Source organism: Siphateles boraxobius, unplaced genomic scaffold (genome assembly GCF_051911475.1).
Source record: "Siphateles boraxobius isolate OS27281-9 unplaced genomic scaffold, OSU_SipBor_1 29, whole genome shotgun sequence".
In the NCBI taxonomy this organism is placed as follows: Eukaryota; Metazoa; Chordata; class Actinopteri; order Cypriniformes; family Leuciscidae; genus Siphateles; species Siphateles boraxobius.
Window position 1 is genome coordinate 19407928 of NW_027508908.1, and position 25576 is coordinate 19433503.

General features: G+C 38.7%; 1 protein-coding gene across 3 annotated transcripts in view; it reads right to left on the bottom strand.

Annotated features, from left to right (window-relative positions):
- Window positions 1-25576, bottom strand: part of sts (steroid sulfatase (microsomal), isozyme S) — a 95968-nt gene that overhangs the window by 23552 nt on the left and 46840 nt on the right. The window contains exons 1-6 of one of the 3 annotated variants that reach the window (XM_077246802.1): window positions 21599-22177; window positions 20907-21060; window positions 20452-20573; window positions 17171-17293; window positions 12079-12493; window positions 2019-2155 (exon numbers count right to left, since the gene is read on the bottom strand). In XM_077246802.1, the coding sequence (XP_077102917.1) occupies window positions 2019-2155; window positions 12079-12493; window positions 17171-17293; window positions 20452-20573; window positions 20907-21052 (943 nt within the window). In that variant the 5' untranslated portion in view covers window positions 21053-21060; window positions 21599-22177. Of the gene's footprint in view, window positions 1-2018; window positions 2156-12078; window positions 12494-17170; window positions 17294-20451; window positions 20574-20906; window positions 21061-21598; window positions 22178-25576 lie in introns of those variants that run through there. The other 2 variants (XM_077246801.1, XM_077246803.1) reach the window with 2 other exon arrangements.

Here is a 25576-nt window from a genome sequence, read left to right on the forward strand (position 1 = left end):
GGCCAAGGCCAGTGCTGGTAGGGGGGTGCCGAAACAGATAAGATTGGGATTGTTTGGTCTTCGGGCGAGTAGCCGCATCCAATTTATACAGGCTATTCTCCTGGTCCGTTTTGGTCTCTGAAACGATCCATTTGCCTTTGCAAAGCTGTGAGCTTCTCCATGATGTTATCCATATTGTGGTTCATAGACCCAGTCTGAGTGCAGACAGCTCTGCCCACCGCTTCAATCATCACGGGCAGCCTTGCGGGGCTTTTGACAGCTGTCACCGTCTGCTTAGTTCCTCGATAAACCAGGGCAATGCCTAATCCAATCGGCAGAAGACATGTTATCATGGTGCCGAATAGGTAGATATCTTCAACGTCCTCCACGGAAAGAGCCGCCAGACACACGACCCGCCACCTCTCCCACGCGTCCATCGTGTAGCCAGCTGCGAACGTCCCGGCAGGGCAGTCAGGTTCCCCCGAACCCAAGCTTCTCGTCGAGAAGATGGTGTCAATTGCGTTGAGAGACCAGTTGATCAAATCCATAATTTCTTGGTTTTGGAGAGCAGTGTAGCGAGAGTTTCTCAAAGTACAAGACAGTAGACGTGACGATAGAAGCAAAGCAGGAGAGGTGAGGGGAGGGAGAGGGAGAGAAAATGCGACCGCCTTCGTTGAGAGCCAAGAGGGAAAAACATTTGCATTATATAGACCCTATCCACCTCCCGTCCAGACTAAAACGGCAAAAACAAAGACCTAAAACGGAAAAGTTTAGAAACGGTGCCGACCCCATTTTGCTTTTTGAATCTCTGGAGGGCGTTTTAGTGAAGACGGGTCAAAACAGAGGACTTTAGAAACGATGACGCAGAGGCTCACACTCAGCTCTCTGAATGGGTGTCATACAACGGAGGAAAACATACAACAACAGCCTGGACTACTAGTCTACTAGTTACGGTATTGCAAGTAAATTCTGCATTTTACAATGCTATAACTGCCTACATGCGCCGGAGCCAAGCTATTATTTGAGCGATCTGTGACAATTCCTGTGTGCAGCGGCGGTATTGACTGTACATGGAGCGTCGGTTTTGGGTTAAGCTGGGAAGAACCAGCGCATGGTGGGATAATTTTATCAATGAAGTTGTGGTTTCTGAGGAATGGTGCGAAAACTTTCGAGTGTCCAGATCGGCACTTATCAACCTCAGCGAAATCTGATGTCAATCTGATTCCTGTTTACACCGGCACGCGCATGCCCAGTGTAGGTGAATGGTCATGTGATCCACGTTTTCAGTCGTTTTAATGTGGGCGCAGATCAATTCTAATACACAGCTAAAACGCTGGTGTGGACGGAGATCATATTCTTTTTAATTATCCGTTTCTAAACTAAAACGCAGTAGTGTGGATTGGGCCTCACGATGTAGATGTAGACTGCCAGAGATGGATTACCCATATACAGTATATCTGGGTCAGCATGAGGGAAAATGATATGTAAAAGTTGAGAGAAATGATCCCTTTATATGGAGTTGGCCCCATTTAACAGATTCCTTGCAGGAATTAAGTTTCTGTCATTATCTATTTTACTCATCCTCTTGTCATTTATGTATGACTTCCTCCTGTGGAACATAGAAGAAATGTCTTTGTTTTCAAGAAAGTGGTCAGCTAAACTGTTTGTTTACTGTAACAACATTCTTCAAAATATCATACAACATAGTCATTCAGGTTTGAAACAACATTAGGGTGAGTAAATGATGACAGTTAATTTTTGGGTGAACTATCCCTTTAATAGTTCAGCCAGGTTTGGAATGGAATGAGGGTGATGGTGAGTAAATGCTGACAAAATTTTCATTATTAGGTGACCTATCCCTTTTAAGATAACAGTCTGATGGAACTATTGAGAGGGTCTTGTATAGGTTATGGCGTGCACAAATTCAAGCATGGTAGTCAAGGAGGTGTCCACATACTTATGTGGAACTTGCTTTTAAACTTATCAATTTATCTTTACAATATTTATGTGTCCAGGCAAAGTCAAAAGTCATTCAGTACCTACACTCCAGTCTATCTCCATGACAGCGTCACCATAGAGGCCATGCTGGCTCTTACCCCTGAAGAGAGGAGAGGCAAAAAGTCCAGTGTGGACTTGAATGAATGAGAAGAAGAGCAAGAAAGGACTCTGTGAATTCCTGTGGGGAAAACAAACAAACAAACAAACAAACAAACAAACAGAAAACTCTTAATGTTCCATCTTCCATTACCATTGGACAAACACAAAGCACATAATTTCAGGGTTGTATTATCACATCAGATCAGGGATCAGAGCCTGGCTGAAAGGGATTTGCTTCCATGTGAGTTTTCTTAAGGCTTTGTTGATGACATCTTTTAAAGTGCCTAACAAAGCATACAATAGTCCAAGGAGAGAATTTAAACTTCAAAATGTCTAAAACGATTCTATCATTGGTTTTACAGATAAAAAACACAATTTCCCAATAAACCGATTCTCTGATACAAGAATTAAGGCAGAGAGATACTGTATTTTAAGCCCTTATGACTGGCTTTCTTCTATGGAGCGCAAAATGACACATTTTGAACAATTGTACTGATCATACTATTTCACCAAATAAATTGGAACTGATGCGTTTAAACTTCAAGGACACAACATTACCATTATAATATCATAAAAGTGTTCTATATGATTTCAAATCTATTTCAGATCTTCTGAAGCCAAACTGTGGTCATTATTCACTGACAATTATACGTTTATGGTGTTTTCGTGTCTTTTTAGAATCTTGAAAGCCTCAAGGCTGGAATACAGACTTTGCAGATTTGGGGAAGTCAGAATTAACAGATTTCAGGGGACCCCATGCCAGGGGTTCAGACAGGAATGCTTGTTAATAATAACATTGATAAAGATTATCTAGATATTGATATATTAGATAGTGTTTTGATTCTTTATTACTCCTCTTTTTTAGCACTTTAATGTTCAAGGTTAATTTTATATCTCAATATATGTTATAATCAAATTATTAATATAATTGTTATTATTGTTATCAATAGTAATATTTATTTTATTATTTTATTTTATTTTACAGAACAACAGTAAAATTACTATACAAATATTATGGTTTGTTCTAATCTCTTTGCTTTCAAATGTTAAACCATTGAGCTTTTATTTTGGTGGAAAACCACAGGGAGATCTTAACTCTTCTCTTTGTTGACAACAAATTTCTGAACAATTCTCAATACAAATTTGGGAAGATGGTTGGCACATTGCGTCCCCAAATACAAATTATAAGAGAGACAAACTCTCAGCACTTGCATAGTTTGTGTGGAGTAGCATTTACTGTGATTAGAAAATGAATGCTGTGCTCCACTCTGAAACATGCAGCACATCAAACTATATATTTATGAAACAATTATATATCTGAAAAAAAATGTAAATAACTTGAGAGGACAACACTGAAGTTTATCTTTTCAACTTGTATTTTTGTAATGAAATGCAATACCGTGATAAAAGTATCAGCAGAAATTTGTATACGTCACATGCATAACTGTGCCTGGCTGTATCTCTATATACTAATTCTATATACCAGTGGAGAGCAGTGACTTTTTAACTGGGTATGCTGGGTGTCATGCTATGTCAAAAATGCACATGGTGCACGTTGGATGGACACTCTAGAGTCTAGACAGTGTTCGCTGCTCAATTGCTTACTCTCATAGCACATGGCAACACAGCTAAAAGTTTCCTATATTTGAGCATTTATTGAAAGTAGCCTATATTTACAAGTAGATGCCTTGGTGGACAGTAACAAAGTACATTTACTTGAGTACTGTAATTAAGTACACTTTTTGAGTATCTGTACTTTACTTGAGTATTATTTTTTCTGGAAACTTTTTATTTGAACTTCAGTACATTTGAAAGACAAATATCGTACTTTTACCTCCACTACAATACTGTCAAGGTCCTTGAGTAGAAAGTAGTAACGCCAGTCAGGGGATAATTTTGGTTGCAGGGGTTGCATTTTGGTTGCAACGTCAGAACATCGTCAGATTGACGTCAACATCCAACGTCGGATAGATGTTGGATTTTGGTTGGAAATGAAAGTCAGGTTGACGTCAGAACCTGACTGATGTTAGTTTCTGGCATCAACCTAATTTTAATTTTCAAAGTTAGGTTTGGTCTTCTAAAGGTTGTGAATTGTGTCATTGTTTTGGAGTACACTAGCTTATAGATAACAGTAAGGCTATCATATTCATACTAAAAGCCAAAGAACTTTAAATAGAACTCAAATAAATTTGAGAGAACAGCTATTTGGGTGTCCAAAACCATTGTGGATGTTACTGAGTGCACTTATTCAAACTCACATTCAATCCCACAACTGGAACTTTGTTCTAGAAATAAATCTGATATTGATATGATGGTAGGTAGGCAGGCATAGATTCAGAGGGATAGTTAGTACAGAGGTACTATAAGTATTACATACAACAAAGCAACAATAATAAAACGATGCATTGACATTTACTTTTTATACTTAAGTACTTATAAAAACAAGTACTTCTGTACTTTTACTTAAGTAAATATCGGTTTTTCACAACTTTTACTTGTAACAGAGTAATATTTGACAAGGGGCCTGTTTCAATAAGAAGGTTCAACCAACTCTAAGTTTTCGGTTTCAGAACAGCTGAATTGAGCTAGTTCAATCAACTCTGAGTAGGTTGACTGAGTTAAGCGCGTACACCACGACTATGAAAAGCCATGATCAATGGAGCTCTGAAATCACGATTCACCATGGCAACAGCACCCGATAAAAAGACGTCCACATACTTCCGAGTCAATACAAAAGTATAATTCTTATTCACTGTTATATTAGCAGGTGAAAACTGACAGAAAGGCAAGTTATTGAACTAATACATGGTATCCCACAGGCAAAAAACAAACAAAAAAAACCTGGCAGCAACTAAAAATGCACAATAAATTCATAATTCAATCAATTAAATTTTTAAGCATAAAAGGTTCATGGCTGTAGGCTACATGACTTTACAAACATTTTACATATTAAATAAATATAATCCAGTGTCTATTTTAATGTGCAGCAGCTGTTTCCACATAGTTTAATGCTCTTTTCACATAATTAAATGTTTCTAATCCAACCTGTTACATTTTTGTAATTAGTCTAATGAAATTAACATTTGACTTCTACTGGGCCATCAGCAAGAAGGCATAGGCTTGACCTGCACCATCACTGATAGATGAAGAGGAGATACACATTATTGGAAAAATATTAAAATCCAAAAGGAAAAAGAAACTGTTGCTTTTGTATTTGTAGGAAATAAAGATGACCAAATAAATTGTGAATAATTTGTGTGTATTTAACAGCTGTGGTGGTAGTTACGGGATACAGGTGCTGGTCATGTAATTAGAACATCGTTAAAAATTTGATTTATTTCATTAATTCCATTCAAAAAGTGAAATTTGGATATTAAATTCATTCATTACACACAGAGTGATATATTTCAAGTGTTCATTCCTTTTAATTTTGATGATTATAACTGACAACTAATGAAAACCCCAAAATCAGTATCTCAGAAAATTTTAATATTGTAAAAAGGTTCAATATTGAAGACACCTGGTGCCACACTCTAATCAGCTAATTAACTCAAAACACCTGCAAGACCCTTTAAATGGTCTCAGTCTAGTTCTGTAGGCTAAACAATCATGGGGAAGACTGCTGACTTGACAGCTCTCCAAAAGATGACCATTGACATCTTGCACAAGGAGGGCAAGACACAAAAGGTCATTGCTAAAGAGGCTGGCTGTTCACTGTGTCCAAGCACATTAATAGAGAGGAGAAGGGAAGGAAAAGATGTGGTAGAAAAAAAGTGTACAAGCAATAGGGATAACCGCACTCTGGAGAGGATTGTGAAACAAACCCCATTCAAAAAAGTTGGGGAGATTCACAAAGAGTGGACTGCAGCTGGAGTCAGTGCTTCAAGAACCACCACGCACAGACGTATACAAGACATGGGTTTTAGCTGTCGCATTCCTTGTGTCAAGCTACTCTTGAACAAGATACAGCGTCAGAAGTCTATCGCCTGGGCTACAGACAAAAAGGACTGGAATGCTGCTGAGTGGGCCAAAGTTTTGTTCTCTGGTGAAAGTAAATTTTGCATTTCCTTTGGAAATCAAGGTCCCAGAGTCTGGAGGAAGAGAGGCGAGGAACATAATCCACGTTGCTTGAAGTCCAGTGTAAAGTTTCCACAGTCAGTGAAGGTTTGGGGTGCCATGTCATCTGCTGGTGTTAGACCACTGTGTTTTCTGAGGTCCAAGGTCAACGCAGCCGTCTACCAGGAAGTTTTAGAGCACTTCATGCTTCCTGCTGCAGACCAACTTTATGGAGATGCAGATTTCATTTTCCAACAGGACTTGGCACCTGCACACAGTGCCAAAGCTACCAGTACCTGGTTTAAGGACCATGGTATCCCTGTTCTTAATTGGCCAGCAAACTCGCCTGACCTTAACCCTATAGAAAATCTATGGGGTATTGTGAAGAGGAAGATGCGATACGCCAGACCCAACAATGCAGAAGAGCTGAAGGCCACTATCAGAGCAACCTGGGCTCTCATAACACCTGAGCAGTGCCACAGACTGATCGACTCCATGCCACGCCGCATTGCTGCAGTAATTCAGGCAAAAGGAGCCCCAACTAAGTATTGAGTGCTGTACATGCTCATACTTTTCATGTTCATACTTTTCAGTTGGCCAACATTTCAAAAAATTATTTTTTTGTATTGGTTTTAAGTAATATTCTAATTTTCGGAGATACTGAATTTGGGATTTTCATTAGTTGTCAGTTTTAATCATCACAATTAAATGAAATAAACATTTGAAATATATCAGTCTGTGTGTAATGAATGAATATAATATCCAAATTTCACTTTTTGAATGGAATTACTGAAATAAATCAACTTTTTGATGATATTCTAATTATATGACCAGCACCTGTATATCTCAGACTATCATTCCATCTGGCATCCTTCCATTCCATACAGTAATCTGTTTAATTTTCGGAAGGTGCAATGATGGGAATATGCATGTCATCAATGCATCCAACCACATTGGAAATCCTAAAGGAAAATCTAATTATTAGGTTACTTTCAAAGGTCACAGCAAGACGTTATCAAATGAACGTCATTTATCAGATTAGCCTCATTTAAACTGATTTCTCCACCACTGTCCTGCAATCCTGGGAAACTCCTCTTTGATTGATCTTGTGAGTTTGTGTGCAGGAAACAACACAAAAACTCTGAGAAAGAGCGTGAGAGCGAGACACATTTTCCTTCCCGCTCTGATACAGCAGCTAATGTGCTCTCTTTCCGATTGTTTATTTATAAAAATGTGCAATGAATGAATGTACTGCCCTGCAAAAAATGCTTTTCTTACCTAGCATTTTTTTCCTGTTGTTTCCATTCAAAATGTCTAAAGATTATTAAATCAAAATGTATTTACTAAAAGAAAAACTCTGGGTTTACATATACCTGCTCCACGCCAGGTTAGGTTCACCGAGTAAGTTACCATGGTAAAAAACTGACTCTGAGTATAAGTTACCTCTCTTTCAGAAACGGGCTTGACTAACTCTGCTTTCTCGGGTTTGACAAACCTCCCATTCTGAAACGGAAAACGTCTCGGTTACGTATGTAACCCTCGTTCCCTGAGTAGGGAACGGAGACGTTACGTCGGATGATGACGAATGGGGTTTCGCTTAGAACACCTATCGACTTCGAGTATTACAAAACGAGCCAATTGCAAAGAAATTCCATGGGTCTGCGGAATTTGCATAGCGTATCTCCGCCTTACCTCGTGGGTATAAAAGGAGGACGCCAGCAACATGCAGATATGTTTCTTCGCTGAGGAGCCGAGACTGAAATCAGGCGATCCCCTGATCCCCCGCTAACAGCGGAAAGTGGCAGGAAGACGTAACGTCTCCGTTCCCTACTCAGGGAACGAGGGTTACATACGTAACCGAGACGTTCCCTTTCGTTGTCACTCCGAGTTACGTCGCATTACGACAAATGGGGTTACCAGTCACCTTCACCACTGTCTTCCAGTGCCCTGCGTAAATCTGAGATCCCTGTCGTAAGACTAGCAAGGACTCCTATTTAACACAGGAATACCAAGGTACACTGGGGAGCATATCCCATAGTTTAGAAGAAATATGCAAATATTGCCAGCCCAAACGGGGGGGACTTAGAGAATACACATATGACCCGAAGGATGCATATGGAGAACACTGGGGTGTCCAGCCGCAGATGGAATATTTCAACCCCAGGGGTGGCAAGGTGGCTTGGCAAGGGAAAGACACATGCTCAGAGAGGCTTACAGTGGAAATACACATGTGGGGGTCGCTCAGAGGAGGGACCATGCACACAGTAGGCACCTAGCTGACGCGCAGGCAATAGACACTGGCGCCGACGTCAGGAGTGCTGGAGGAATTCAGGGCTTTCGGAGAAGCTCACCTGAGGAGAATATCGCACGTATCCAGTCCGTGGAGTGGAATGGCGAGCAAGCGAAGACACCTGAGCGGGTCCAGAACTAGCTGGTTGAAGCGAGTAGATGAGAGGACACTGGCTCCACTCGGAGATTGTAGAATCTGGCGAATGTGTTAGGTGTCGCCCAGCCTGCAGATGTCTGTTAGCGAGGCACCATGCGCTAGAGCCCAAGAGGACGCCACACTCCGGGTGGAGTGGGCAGTCACACCAAGGGGGCACGGTCGACCTTGCTGCTGGTATGCCAAAGCAATGGTGTCCACTATCCAGTGAGACAACCTCTGCTTGGAGAGAGCCTTTCCCTTCAGCTTCCCACCATAACAGACAAGAGCTGGTCTGAGGTCCTGAAACACTGCGTTCTGTCTATGTAGGTGCGGAGAGCACATACTGGACAGAGCAGTGCCAAGGCTGGGTCTGCCTCCTCAAAGGGCAAAGCTTGCAGGTTCACCACCTGGTCCCGGAAGGGAGGGGTAGGAACCTTGGGCACATATCCAGACCGGGGTCTCAGGATCACGTGAGAGTAAGCCGGCCCGAACTCCAGGCACGCTTCGTCAACAGAGAATGCGTGCAGGTCCCCTACCCTCTTGATAGAGGCCAGTGCAACCAGGAGCGCTGTCTTCATCGACAGGAGCTTAAGCTCCACTGATTGCAAAGGCTCAAAGTAAACTGGTTGTTCAGTCTCTTGTTTTGTGCCATTTAGAAAACTGTCCAATTATGTGGTCATCTGCATCACAAAAAGACCTTCGTAAGCTTCAAGTGGCACAAAATAGGGCAGCGAGGACTGTCCTCCAGTGCTCTCTGGACACTTACGTGGTCCTGATGCATAAAAGCCTTTCTTGGCTCACAGTTGAAGACAAAATTAAACTACGATTAATTTTAATATTGTGGAATGCAGTTTTTATGAAACAGCCACAGTTTCTCTCTGAGCAGATTGTTTTTGTAGGAAGTAGACACCTATATGCCACCAGGCAGGCATGAGGCGGTGACATAAAACTTTTGCTTTCCAGGACAAATTTTTTGAAACGCACATCACTTTATAGAGCAATATCTATTTGGAATCGACTCTCTGTCTCATCATGCAGAATTCAGAACAAATATAAATTTAAGAGGACAGTAACCCAGGAATTGCTGCAAATGACCTTGTGAAAGCTGGAAATTGTTATGTTATTTTACATGGTAATATTTTGTATGTAATTGCAATGTTTGAATTCTTTTTGATTGTAATTTGTGTTGTTATTGCTTTGTAGCTGCCATTAAATGGGCCGCTAATGGGGATCCTAATAAAAATGAAAAATGAAAATACTCAGAGTTTTCACTTAACCTCCTTTCTGAAACAGGCCCCAGTAGTTAGCATCTGTACTTTCACTCAAGTAAGGAAGTTGTGTACTTTGTCCACCTCTGCTTCACCAAGCACCCGTAAAAGCTGTCGAGTTAAGTCACACATTCCGCTAGGTGGCACTAATGTCAAAGAAACGACATGCTTCACATTTTAATGGTACGGCACATCGGCGTGCATTTAAATCAGAGACGACAAATAAGAAACACCATGACAGGCGTCAATTCAAATGTAAGCTAGAAGTGTTTTTTTATTTTTTTATTAACAATTAAAAATATAATAAATATTAGAAGCCTATTATAAATAAAATATAAGTAAAATATCATTCGAATAAATGTAAGTATAATAAAAATAGAATTACTATTTTAAAAGAAGTTAAAATAATACAAAATGATGACTGTAATAAACGCCTAGACTACGATTAACAGCCTCGGACAGTTACAGGTCTGCTTACAGAAGATCTGTCAATGTCAATAACAGTTTTTGTTAAAAATGTCCCTATAAAGAAAAAAAAAAAAATACAATGAAAATAGTTTCTGTTGTGACATTTTTTTCCACTTGATTTAGTATAGTTAGTCTTGTATCAAACACAAAATAATTTTCGTTGATTGAGATCTGGCAGCAGCAGAAGGTTTTACTCTTGGGCGAGCGATCCGCGGACAGCTTTCCCTGTGCATTAAATCCTATGATTAAATCCCACATATTACAGCAAACCAATGAAAACACGGGACAGTGATGAGATGACGATGCATACCAACAAAGCGTAACCACCAAAGCTGATGTGAATCAGCTTACCCGGAACTATCAATTAGTGGCAGATTTGAAGAAAATTACCATCGTTTGGCAAATAAATAAATGACTGAGTGTTACATACCTATTACTAACATTATATCATGTAAGTTTTATGATACACCTCAAACAAGGGAATTTATAGTAATTTACAGTGTTAATACTAATCAGCGAGTCCATGAATGGCTTGGGTATGCAGAACATTCGCAGCTTATATGGACCGCACGCAACTGCTATATACTATATCAGAAAGCTGCAGTCCCAAGCTACAAAAATCATATTGTTATTATGTTTTCTTATTACCAATATTTCAGAATAATATACATTTTTATGAGAAGCAAACTGACAAACGATGTCTCAGAGAAATGTATCAATTTAAGGAGCTTGCAAACTACCCAAAACTATCTGCCAATAGAGTCAGAAAAAATAAACTTAAAGGGTTAGTTCGCCCAGAAAGAAAATAGTGCCGATTAAAACCGATGTATGAATTTTGACCGGCGTGTTTTTTGTGTGTTAAATTAATCAAGCTTTGAAACGCAAACAATTTTTTCACGTTAAAACGCACAGTTTTGAGGCCCCGGAAACTAACTGGGAGTACTTTCTTGAAAAACTTCCAGCGGCCAGAACTCTGACCAGGGAGGTGACTACAGAGTGGGTCAGTGTGTATGTACTATAGTGCTGGTAAGGATTCCATACTACTTCATGTCTTAAATGGGCGAACTAACCCTTTAAAGTTTGAGTCAAATTAGGTAGGTGGGCCTCATTTTGAAAATCTGCTATGGGCCCCCGAAAAACTAAGGCCAACCCTGAGTGTATGATAGGCAGAGACATTTTCTTTTTTAGGTTCAGACTGATTCCATTCAGACAGAGAATTGTGTTTGATATTTTCAGACAATTTTAGAACACATACTCTTTTGTCATGCGTCTCCTAGCAACAAGGCGCATGTTTCTGTGTGAGTTTGTGTTCGAAACTACTTAAAATTCTGGACATGTGTTATCCTCAATCGTTTAGTGCAGTTTTTAGCCCAGTTTTTCTCTATAACAATTTTTGAAGTCAGCAAGTGTATGAATCTTAGCGTTTTAAAATCTGTTCTGAATTTAGTTGTGCAGTGTACTTCTACTGTACATTTTATCCCCATTCATTGTAGTTGCAAGAGCGACCTGGCACAGAGAAAATCGAGTAATACAGTTTTGGAATAAAAATGAGCACATCATGACAGAATTAAAAAAATTTTGGGTGACGTCTACCTTTAAATTCAGAGGGTTAATCAAATGAATAATGCAAATGCTTAAGCAAGACCTTAAATTTCAATACAGACCTTTCAAACTGGATTGGCAATTGCCCTTGATATTAGTTCAGTCACTGCATTTGTAAGCTCAAACTGGGTCCCTAAAAAAGCTTTTTGCACATTAACATGGACATAAAAAGTAGACACATACCTTTCCAGATACTCTATGGCTTCACTGGTCATCCTTTGAGTGAGGTTCTCTGATGTATATGGTTGCTCAACAATCTCCGCCCCTCGCATGACAAAGCAATTTAGATTGGGAAATGTGTAAAACAACACACCAAAGAGACTCACAAACACCCCTACCAGGACCAGAAAAACAAAAACTACTTTCCTGGTCACAGTTATTGTCCCTCTAATATGGAGTAACACCAGGGAAACCAGACCAACACCAAGGGCCTTGTATGGGATGTGAGCATGTATGTGATGTAAGACAGAGCCATGTCCAGGCTGGCAGTCCCGAAGGTGCGTCATAATGGTGCCGTAGAAGTAGTCAAAGCCATGAGAGTTAGGATGGTGGCAGTGGTCGGCACTGTCTTCACAGTTTAGACCCAGGTGCCATTTCCCTAAAAAAACGATACATTAAAGCAAAAAAAAAAAAAAAGCATTAGATTTGAATGTTTCTGATTCTAACATTCATCCAATGGCCACGTTCACACAGCAGCAGAATATGGTTGTCAGTTATGTATTTGAGTCCTTAATACGGTTATGTCCACACACACTCCAGTTATTTATGGGAGTGACAACAACATTCTTTAATCAAACTCACACCTGTAAATTTTCAGGACTCACCAACCAGACTAGCCTAGAAATCTAGCAAACCCTAGCGGCAGCACAATTTATTTTGCAGCCAGTGTGGTCTAGCAACTCTCCGTTGGCTTTCGAGCTGGAAAAACCAAACTCTGGTCAGGCCAATCAGATCGTGTATAGAGTCGGCGGGAGGGCTTAACATAATGACAGTTCACTGCTACTTGAAAACAAAGAATGGCTACTGCTGCTGGCGAACAGCAGTCTTTCGATTCGGCTTTGGCCGCGACTCTGGAGGATTTGAAGTTAAACTTTTCTTTGAAACAAAAACAAAGAACGGCTTTGCTCTGACTCCGTCGCTCTGACTACGTCACCTTCTTCGTTGCTCTGGTTGGTTGTAGCGCTATCCTATTGTGTGCCGAGGGAATTTGAAAGACAACCGTTTATCCCGCTCCTCGTATTGAGCCCATCAATGGTGAGTTCCCAGACCTAACATCTTGATGTGGGTCTGGCATGCCAGGCTACAACCAGACTGGACAACTAGTTGTCTTTCACTTCATACAGTCCGAGAGAGATGCTCTGCAATGCACAAACATATGTCTACTGTGTGTTGCGGGTTTTAGTGTGCGGTTTTGTGTTTGGTAACTTAGAGCGACAGAGATATGAGGGTCATATGAAGGCCACTGCTCTCCACCGAAGCTGCTCATGCCAGTTTTTTGTTCTACCTAGACGCAACTAAAATGCTCCGCTCTTCACCCAGATATAAAAGCTGCTGTCGTATAATGAAAATTTGACTGATGAAATCACAACTCGCCTTGACTCTTGTCGTGTCAAAAGTGATAAGCCGTTTCAGTTTTATGGACATCTTTGATATTACGTCACGGTTACTGGTAAGAGAACACAGACTTGACTACCGTTGACAGGTAAGCGCAGCTTCAGCCCCCCAAGTGAGGGAGTTGATAACTTAACTGATAGCAAAATGACTTTGAGACATATGCTTCCTTTAAGCTTCATTAAGAAAGACAGGTTTAATAACAGAAAATGCAAAGTGCTGTTAGAAACTTCGTTATCTGTCACTGTGTCCCTGCAACGTCTGTCAGCGGCAGCGCGTTTTCTACTCGAGCATGTGGATATTATTGTTTTTCTCAACATGAAACTGAAACAATATAAACAAGATAAAAAAATATGCTGACTCGAGTGTATACCTGCGTTCTGTACGATAAGTGGCGCGGTCTGTTTTATTAGCGTTTTTTCCATTCGCACGGCTTGAGCTTATATGCGTTTGTTCTTTATATTTTTTTATTACAAATATTGTTTAATGTTTTCAACTAAAAGAAAACCTTAAGACCTTAAGATGTAACGTAAGCTTGTTGTTAAACACCCGTGCATAAAGGGACATGCATGGCGCAGTGCAGTCAGTGAACACGGTAACAGATGACATCATATCTAGCGGGATTCCATAAATAAACTACACAGCCCACTATTCGCCGCCACCATGATTCAGGCAAACTTTTGCATACAACCTCTTTGGACAAAATACATAACGAAAAGATGATACAAAATGTAATTTTCTCTAAATTGATTTAACAACTTTTAATACTTTTTAAGACCCCGCGGACACCCTGAGTGAGGGCCAGTTTCACTGAGGAAAGTCAATAAATGAGCATTCATTTGCTGAGAGCCTGAGTTTGAGGGCAGAAAAGTGAACAGCTTACGACCCCCATAATTTAAAAGGAGAAATATTAATTATTTTGAATGTTACTAGGGGACTGCTGAATGCTTGAATATGATTGGTTGACAAATGTCCATAGCCGGACTATATCGGGTCTATAGTTAACCTAGACGGTGAAATGCCGGCTATTGCTTGCTGGGTTTAATCAATGTTTCGTCAACCAATTGCCTGGATTTAATAAATAAGAAGCAAATATAGCAGACAATATAATCAGGACACTTGCATTGCACGTGAACTGGAGCTCATCTCATAAACTAACCGAAACTCAGCGTATAAGCTATATATATATATATATAAAAATCTTGAAATGTCTACTTTTAAACAAAGCAATTCAAAACGAAAATAAATAGACTAGCCTACTCTCTTCTTATGTAATCCGAAATGTGCATTTCTCTCTATAGGTCCGTTCACTGCGGTCACTATTGCAGCTGACAGTGACACAGAAAACATTAGTTTATTATTAAACTATTAAAATGTCTCTTTGCTATATTTGAAACAATGTTATGGGTAGACGCGACTGAATTGTCGTGAGCAGATGAAAGCACTCAGGAGAGGTTGGATGAATTTGTTCAGATGGGATCTTTTTATTTGTCCCAGTTAAGGCCAATGACAGGCAATAACAAATTAACAAAAAAAAAAAAAAACTGTTTAGTAAATAAAGTAAATTGACATGAGAGTCAAAAAACAAAAAAAACAACAACAATTAAATGTTTACAGTTGTTTGAAATTTGACCTTAACACAAGTCACTATAATTAGAGCAAAGACAGACGTATGTCTTCTCAGTCACGGTCCTCCCGACAGAATGACATTACTAGACTTTATAGGCCTGAGGTCGCCCCTGGAATTGGAACATACCGACACGTGAAAATAGTGCAGGGGTGGTTCAGATGACAAATACATAAATACTTAAAAACAGCTGAAATACTACTTCTATTAAACTAGAAAATTACAGAATGCTATTTCTACATTTTCAGCTAACAATTGACAAGCAACAAGTCATATTTAACAACTTCAAATAAATAACTCAAACTGCAGGTCATTTGCTATTGACCCGGAAGTCATAGCGTCATTTAAACCCCACAATCGCGGCAAATTTTCCTTTACCCAAACAAACCGGAGACGCCAGTACGACAAAATGGTATGTCCAAGCTATGTTTCTCTTAAACTAAATAAACGGATACATACTGAAAACATGTATTGCATGATTATTATAACTGATTATTACTGTAACATAATTGACATGATTTTCTTTAAAACAGCCAGATATGTATTGATAGAAGTAGCTATAGCATATAAATCACCGCAGTATTAGCTGTTAAAAGTGTGCACACAAAAGCTACGGGATTTATGAGATTTTGTAGTGAAAGGCTAGATTAACCGCTGATTTGTAACAGTATAAAGATTAACAGAAGACATTAATGTGCTAGACAAACACATACAGGTCACATTTGCACTCAAGTCTTTGTGTACTAGAATAGACAGCATATCGCTACCGTGACGATAGCTATGCGCCCCGTCACAAACATTCATAATCATTACTTTTGCCGGTTCTTTGTGACAGCTTTTAGGTGCGTTATTGGCAGCGGCACCCTATGGTTACATTAACGCATCACCACCGAAAACATGGGGATTTTTTTTAGGCAATAATCGCACAACCTATTCAATATTTGATAATTAAATCGACTAATCGAATATTTGAAAATTGTGACTCATCCCTAGTCACTAGTGCTTTATTAATTAATTTAATTTAATTAATTTTATTAAGTGTAAAACCCGGACACCGCTACACAAATGTGACTTTTTGTTAAAGGGGAACTTGGCAACTTTAGCCATTTCTTCGCTGATTTTCACTTTTGTTGTCGTATATTGTCTCAACGAGCTCCCCCTACAGCTGTGGGGCGTATATTTCACAACACTGTTGTAAAAAAAACTCACTTGCGGCACAATCCCCCCCATTCAACCCGCTGCTCATGTGCATTTGTTATTATCGGAGCCGGCCAACTTTATCATGTGGAGCTATGTCTACCGAGGTGGGTAATACATCATATTCAGTATCATATGGCGTGTGTGTTAATGCCGAATTGCGGTAAAGCAGTTTGTGTTTCTCGCTCATTCTCGCTTCTCACGAGACTTCCTTTTTCCAACTTACTGGGATGTTAGTCCCCATGTTGCAAGGTTGATTTTCCGCATGGGAACGCTGGGTGGAGCGGGGAAAGTCACCATTCTCACCAGAACAGGTTATTTAACCATCTAAATGATTTCTAAACGGTTTTATTAAGCCGAAATAGTTGCCAAGTTCCCCTTTAATGTCTGTCCTACTACAGGATATAACACAGAGTTACAGCTCTACCAGTTACAAAAGATACTGTAACAGTCTGTCACAGGCAATTCAAGTTGCATTTTTCCTCAATTAATTTCTTAAATTATCTGTTGACTATGTTCTGGCCCGCCATCTAGTGGCGCCATCATTTTTTTTGGCCCGATGCCAAGGTTATTTGACGGACCCCTGCTTTAAGGTTAACAGTGTAACTCCAATTATCTGATAATACTGGTCTCACCACACATCCCTAGCTGCAGTCAAAACAAAGAAAAGATATGCTGATAGCGCAATGGTAGGTGACGGCAGAGACAGCAGGTGTCATTGTTGTGAGTCCTAACCTGTCGGTCAGCCAACCTTGTCATTGATCACGTCTTAGGCATTTTCCACAGTAATATACTGTACAGGACTCTTACCAGATAACCAGGGTTATGAAAGTAACATACCAATTACAGCAGTGGAATAGCCTTGCCCTTTGGCAGCCTTGGCAAAGGTGATTTCCTCTTGTGGAAGACCTCCTGATGATGCAGTAAAGAGAAAAACTCCCATTCGGCCTTTTGCTGCCATACCTATGCCATCAAAAAAAGAGACAAAAAATCATGTGCACATGAAATGAAAAACTTAATATTAAGTGTCTTTAACTATTATGTATTAAGTTTAAATTAATGATTTGATACAGTGCTCTTATTGTGTACATATTTCACATATTTTTACACTGTACTTATATTTAGAAATAATAATAATTACATCTATAATCAAACTGTTGACTATTCCTTACACCTACCTATATCACTAAACATGTCTTAACTTAACCCGTATTCAACCTCAATAGCAGCAAAAGTGTTTTGCAATGCAACATGAACATAATAAGTACACTAACAGTAGCTGCATTTAGATGGACCCTAATAATCCAACTGTAATCAGACTAGTAGCTCAGTCAGAATTAAAAAAAAAACCACGTGTAACTACCAGGGGCGCAACTACCCAGTGTTAGAGGGGTATGCAGCAACAATTTTGGCACCCCCCCAATACACACACACACACACACGTATATATATATATATATATATATATATATACAGGTCCTTCTCAAAAAATTAGCATATTGTGATAGTTCATTATTTTCCATAATGTAATGATAAAATTAAACTTTCATATATTTTAGATTCATTGCACACCAACTGAAATATTTCAGGTATTTTATTGTTTTAATACTGATGATTTTGGCATACAGCTCATGAAAACCCAAATTTCCTATCTCAAAAAATTAGCATATTTCATCCGACCAATAAAAGAAGTGTTTTTAATAAATAAAAAAAAGTCAACCTTCAAATAATTATGTTCAGTTACGCACTCAATACTTGGTCGGGAATCCTTTTGCAGAAATGACTGCTTCAATGCGGCGTGGCATGGAGGCAATCAGCCTGTGGCACTGCTGAGGTGTTATGGAGGCCCAGGATGCTTTGATAGCGGCCTTAAGCTCATCCAGAGTGTTGGGTCTTGCGTCTCTCAACTGTCTCTTCACAATATCCAACAGATTCTCTATGGGGTTCAGGAAGGAGAGTTGGCAGGCCAATTGAGCACAGTAATACCATGGTCAGTAAACCATTTACCAGTGGTTTTGGCACTGTGAGCAGGTGCCAGGTCGTGCTGAAAAATGAAATCTACATCTCCATAAAGCTTTTCAGCAGATGGAAGCTTGAAGTGCTCCAAAATCTCCTGATAGCTAGCTGCATTGACCCTGCCCTTGATAAAACACAGTGGACCGACACCAGCAGCTGACATGGCACCCCAGACCATCACTGACTGTGGGTACTTGACACTGGACTTCAAGCATTTTGGCATTTCCTTCTCCCCAGTCTTCCTCCAGACTCTGGCACCTTGATTTCCGAATGACATGCAAAATTTGCTTTCATCAGAAAAAAATTACTTTTCAGGCGCTTCTGTCGCTGTGTCTGGTTCAAAAGTGGCTTGACCTGGGGAATGCGGCACCTGTAGCCCATTTCCTGCACACGCCTGTGCACGGTGGCATTGGATGTTTCTACTCCAGATTCAGTCCACTGCTTCCGCAGGTCCCCCAAGGTCTGGAATCGGTCCTTCTCCACAATCTTCCTCAGGGTCCGGTCACCTTCTCGTTGTGCAGCGTTTTTTGCCACACTTTTTCCTTCCCTCAGACTTCCCACTGAGGTGCCTTGGTACAGCACTCTGGGAACAGCCTATTTGTTCAGAAATTTCTTTCTGTGTCTTACCCTCTTTCTTGAGGGTGTCAATGATGGCCTTCTGGACAGCAGTCAGGTCGGCAGTCTTACCCATGATTGCGGTTTTGAGTAATGAAACAGGCTGGGAGTTTTTAAAAGCCTCAGGAATCTTTTGCAGGTGTTTAGAGTTAATTAGTTGATTCAGATGATTACGTTAATAGCTCGTTTAGAGAACCTTTTCATGATATGCTAATTTTTTGAGACAGGAATTTTGGGTTTTCATGAGCTGTATGCCAAAATCATCAGTATTAAAACAATAAAAGACCTGAAATATTTCAGTTGGTGTGCAATGAATCTAAAATATATGAAAGTTGAATTTTTATCATTACATTATGGAAAATAATGAACTTTATCACAATATGCTAATTTTTTGAGAAGGACCTGTATATATATATATATATATATATATATATTAACAATGTTAACAAATAGTAAAAAGTTACAGAATAAACAGTTACAAACATACACATAAACACACACATATACGAATATTTGCAAGCCTCCTCCAAGCACAAACATAACATACCTGTTGCATTTCACCATCCACTTATTTAGCTGCTGTCGCATCCCTTTACATGCCATCTCCTTTAACCTCATTCTTTTTCTATTTTCAGCCCCCGACCGCTTTTTTGCTTCATTCATCTTTTTCGAGTTTCAACGATAACGCAGTCCTGTGCTGCTCACTCACGCGATATTACCCTTCTATGTCAAAATAAATTCTATGATGGAATATTATGAGGGCGCCGGCGCCTACTCTAGCCTGTTAGTCCTCTAAAATTTATATAACTTTTTTTATATTTAACTTGTATAACTTTTATATAAATGTATATTACTTATAAAAAAAAATTATTCTTTTTAACCATCGCTTTGGCGCCCCCATGATGCGGCGCCCCTATGCGCCGCATATACCGCATACCCACTTTTTGCGCCATTGGTAACTACGTCAATCAATTCGGATTGTAAAGGGTATTTTAAACCTTTTCTAAGTTCGATAGGACAGATGTAAACACTTGATTGAATTGGAAACCGAAACTGGAATGTTTTGCGCATGTGCAATGAAGTAAAAATGGTACATAATGACATATAACGCACAGAACGAGCTGTAGTTGTTGTTTAATATAGTGTCATTAGGGCTGGGTATTTTTGTCAGATTTTTTTGATTAATTTGAATATAATGTTTTGCCACGATTTTATTATTTTAAAATCTAGAAATCGCGGTTTTGAATAAAAATGTTAGCAAACATTACAATTAGACATGTTGACAATGTAGCAGTGATTAAGATTGTATTATTGTAACAGTGTACTTTTAAAAACACTTAAGGGCAAATTAAACATGACAAATAATAATAATGATAGTCCTGCTCTTTAGCAGAAATCTCTCACATACAGAAGTGTCTTTAAACACAAATCTCAACGATGCTTTAAAAACAGCACATATTGCTTATTTCAGCAGTAACTCCAGGACTGACCTGATCGGATAGGGTATCTGCCTGTGAGGAAGGCTGCCCTGCTGGGAGTGCAGAGAGGCGCAGCCGCTATGTGTTGGGTCAGTTTCACCCCTTCCATGGCCAGTCTGTCAATGTTAGGCGTCCTGCAGGCCAGGACAACCATAATACAACAGTCTCATTAAGCTTATGAGAGAGATGAATTTTCATCTAGGATCAAAACTTTCTTCATCTTTGAAACATATAGGAACCCATCAAAAGGAAAATCCCATGCATGTCAAATCTAGTTTGCTTACACGAGCAACTTTTAATTCTGTGGGAACTGACTTGACTTGATGGCATTAATGTATACTACTTCATATGCAGAGTACTTCATCTAAAATGTAAGAGATATTCACATAAAATGTCTTTATAGCAGCCAGCTAGTGTGGATTTCCTGTAGAACAAAAAAAGTAACAAGCTGAATTGTATGAATAAACCTGAGAGTTGTGTTTCCATAGCATCCAAGGTCTCCAATTCCCAAATCGTCCACCATCATAAAGACAAAGTTAGGTTTTGTACCACTGTGTGCATCAGTACAGAGAAGCAGGCGAAGAGTGCACAGGATCCATAGAAGATATTTCATTATAAACCCTGAAAGAGAAAGAAGTCAACAAAAACAGAAAATAGATGAACAAAGAACATTTTATTTCCTTCAACATGTTTAAACTGAATAAAACTACAAATAAGATATGGGGTCTAGTTTAAGGCCAGATAGGTAGGCTATTGTTTATTATACTTTTTTGTTTCAGTTAGTTGACAAGGTTTTGTTATTTGTTTTTTCAAACAAATCCAAATTGAGTTCTAATGTTCTTTTTGTATGACTTGAACAGTTTTTAATGTTCAAGTCTAATATGTATTTAGCTTTATACTTTTAGTTTGTGTTAACATGGCAACACTGGGTCTGAAAAACTGATGAATGGTAGTTATGATGAGTTTATGTAACAATCACTACTGAGTGCACGAGTGCAATGGCCGCTCGTGTATCTAACGTGAAAGGCTAATATACACACATACACACGCACACATATATATATATATATATATATATATATATATATATATATATATATATATATATATATATATATATATATAATTCTCATCCTAAAAACGGACTGTCGTGGCCTACCTGTTGCACCTGGGACGAGAAAGAAATCATCTGACGTCTGACAGAAACATTAACTTACTCTACAGATTGCAGTTAATGCATAACTCTTGTCCAGTGTAAACAAATAGGTTCACGTTATAAGGAAGCTGAGCACAAGATCACGTGTTTGCATGTTCAAGCATTGATTGGTCAACTAACAACTAATGTGTTTTTCGCCTATAATTAACACACACTTGACCTTTATTCTCCTCTATGTCCAAAACAAGCACTTTTAGCTTGATTTGAATTTAAACTAAAATAAAATCTCCACGAAGAACACGGAAATGTCACGCAGTTGCGGTGTTGTCATAGTACCTCTTCCATGCATTCTCTGATTAGCAGCAGTAGCCTATTTTTCCCCCAACGAAATGTTCTTTGGTTCAAGTAAGCATCTGCTAACATAGATACTTCTAAGACTTTCGTTTTAGTTTGCCTGCCGCATGTTTAGAAATTATTATAGATTTTCAGTGAAATAGCGCCACCTCTTGCTCATTTTAACACAAAAGATTTGCGTGGGTGGTGGTCTACCGTTTTCATGGCATGAAAGAGATCATGAAGCCTGTCAAAACACCGTTTCACTTTCACCGATAATCCCGCTGCATATTAGCATAATATTTAAATTTTAACTTTTAAAGCTCGCACATAAGAGACTGATAGAAATTGCTCTGAAATGAGCTCTTTTGAGGTTTATCATGTGCGTTGCAGCAAGGAGAAGCAGATGGGAGTTTTACTGACTCAAACTCAAACATGTTCTGAGGGCAGAAAGGCAAATGATTGGTTTACAGATTCAACCAATGAAATTGAAGCAAAGGCGGGGTCAATACGTTTGAACGTGCGGAGGGATTAGTCCGGAATACAAGACAAACAGATGTTCGTGGGAGAACGCTTTTATTGAAAGGTAAGTGATCCATTCCACCGAATGGGTGACATTTGCTTGTTGTAACTCTCCAAATTAAAATTGATTTTTTATCTTTTTTCAACACTGAATCTAATACTACACATATTTAACTATTCAAAATGTGTATTGGTCAATCTCAGCCAACCTTTTTTTTTTATTTTTTTTTACAAGGTTTAAGCAGAAGATGGACACATATTTTTTCAGTCCTGTTACCGAAACTCATGTGCCATTTAAAAAGCATGTTTAAAAGCATGTCAATTAATTCCTTTGTTTTCCCCACAAGAAAGTGTTTATTTTAAAGAAATTGTTGGTTATATGTTCAAATAATTGATATTTGTGAAAAAAAAATCACTATATATTAAGGCAAGGTGTATTTTAATAAAAAACACAAAGCCATTTTTTCATTTTAAAGAAGACCGAACCCTCAAGTTTATCATTGTTTTAATAATTTGATTTATTAAACTATTGTATAAATGATGGACCAAACAAAACTGATAAAAAGACTGGTTTAACTTTATTTTTTTAGAAAAAAAAGTAACAGGAATGAACACTTTGTAAACATGAATGAGCGTCCATATGTGTGTATTGCTAGAAGTACTTCACAGAGAAGGAGGTGGAAAGAGAAAGAAGGAGAGAGTGAAGAAGAGAGCTGGAGGGATAAAGAGGGAAAGTAAGACAAAAAAGGGGGAAAAGAGAGGGTTGCGGGTGTGTTTCGCTCCTTCCATTGCAATATGCCATAGGTGGGTGTTTCTGGCACCTGCATAGTATGGGTTTTCTCCATTTTCTACAAAATATAAGAAAGACAAAGTCACAACATTTAAGTCACCTCGTGGTGGACTGGCTTCCTGGAAGTATGGTGTTCACATTATAAAACTAATGCTAATGTCTACAATATAAGTAATTGCAACCTTAAAACTCATAATTCAGGTGAATAGTATTATATAAACTAATATTTACAGTATTAAATCAACAAAACAGAGGACTCTACTCACTCCTGTTACTTTAACTCACTCCTGTTATTTATTCATATAAGCAACAGGACTGAAAGTAACAGGATTGAGTTTTTAAGCAAAAAGTTATCAAATACATATGGTCACATAGAATACATGCTAACAGCATGAGGACACTGAGCAATTTAGTGACTTACCAAAAGTTCATATTTTTAAAATAAACAAATAAAATCTAAGAAATAATTTAGGTAACAGGACAGTATGTTGAGATTTACCTTCTCAGTCATAGTTACAATTTCATCAAATATACATAAATTAAAATGAGAGGACTCACTTATGGTCTTCCCATTGCCTTCAGAGGATCCAGATGATGCAACTTCCTGTTGAAAATGTGTCTTGTGGAATATTCCAAAATTTTCAGAGGGGGGGATGTGTTAGGATAACAGGACTGAGTGTAAACCCGGGGACACAACTAAAATTTGTATTTTATCTAAAATATTAGATAAAATATTTTTTTCTCATGAAAAAACAAAATTTTAAAGCATAGATTGGATATAAAGTCACACAAAAATGCAAACAAAATAAGATTTTTGAAGGATTTTAATCATCATATTTCATGGTAAATTTTAGAGATAGAGAGTGGGGACATGCAGAAAATGCTATTTTTTAGTGTTCTATGTAGTTTTTATTAATGTTTTTAATTATACATTTTAAATTTGTAGTTAGCTTAATGTTAAGGACATTTTGCTTAATAATAAAATGTCTTTTAGAGTTAAATTTCATGCAATTTTATACATTTAATGTCCTGAGGACAGAAATGTCACCCTTTCGGTGGATGGCTCATATTTTGTTAAAATTCATCATCTTTTAACGTTTATTAAGATAATCTGCGAACATTAAAATGTACAGAACTAACAATCATCGTCTAAATATCGTGTTGTATGCATTTTGATTCGACTGTTAATCAGTTGACCATAACAAAGCTGCTTAGGGGGTACCTGGTGTAAAACATGCTTTTCCAATGCTACCTCGCTGTGTGTGAAAATTATATGTGACAAAAGAACTCGTTCAAATATCCGCGACATTTCAACGATCAAACTGATACATCTCCCGCCCTAGTACTGCTCTTAGGGCAGGAGAACTCAATGGATTCAAATCGCTGTTATTTTAGTGTATTAGCCTATGCGCTGCTCTCAGGGCAGGAGTACTCAATAGATTCAAATCACTGTTATTGTAGTGTATTACGCGCTGCTCTCAGGGCAGGAGTACTCAATAGAATCAAATCGCAGTTATTTTAGTGTATTACGTGCTGCTCTCAGGGCAGGAATACTCAATGGATTAAAATCGCTGTTATTTTAGTGTATTACGTGCTGCTCTCAGGGCAGGAGTACTCAATAGATTCAAATCACTGTTATTTTAGTGTATTACGTGCTGCTATCAGGGCAGGAATACTCAATGGATTCAAATCACTGTTATTGTAGTGTATTACGTGCTGCTCTCAGGGCAGGAGTACTCAATAGATTAAAATCGCTCTTATTTTAGTGTATTACGCGCTGCTCTCAGGGCAGGAGTACTAAATGGATTCAAATCACTGTTACTGTAGTGTATTACGTGCTGCTTTCAGGGCAGGAGTACTCAATAGATTAAAATCGCTCTTATTTTAGTGTATTACGCGCTGCTCTCAGGGCAGGAGTACTAAATGGATTCAAATCGCTGTTATTTTAGTGTATTACGTGCTGCTCTCAGGGCAGGAGTATTCAATAGATACAAATCGCTGTTATTTTAGTGTATTACGTGCTGCTTTCAGGGCAGGAGTACTCAATGGATTAAAATCGCTGTTATTTTTAGTGTATTACGTGCTGCTCTCAGGGCAGGAGTACTCAATAGATTAAAATCACACTTATTGTAGTGTATTACGTGCTGCTCTCAGGGCAGGAGTACTCAGATTAGAATCGCTGTTAATTTAGTGTATTACGCGTTGCTCTCAGGGCAGGAGAACTCAATATAAGCGCTGTTATTTTTAGTGTATTACGCGCTGCTCTCAAGGCAGGAGTACTCAATAGATTAAAATCGCTGTTAATTTAGTGTATTACGTGCTGCTCTCAGGGCAGG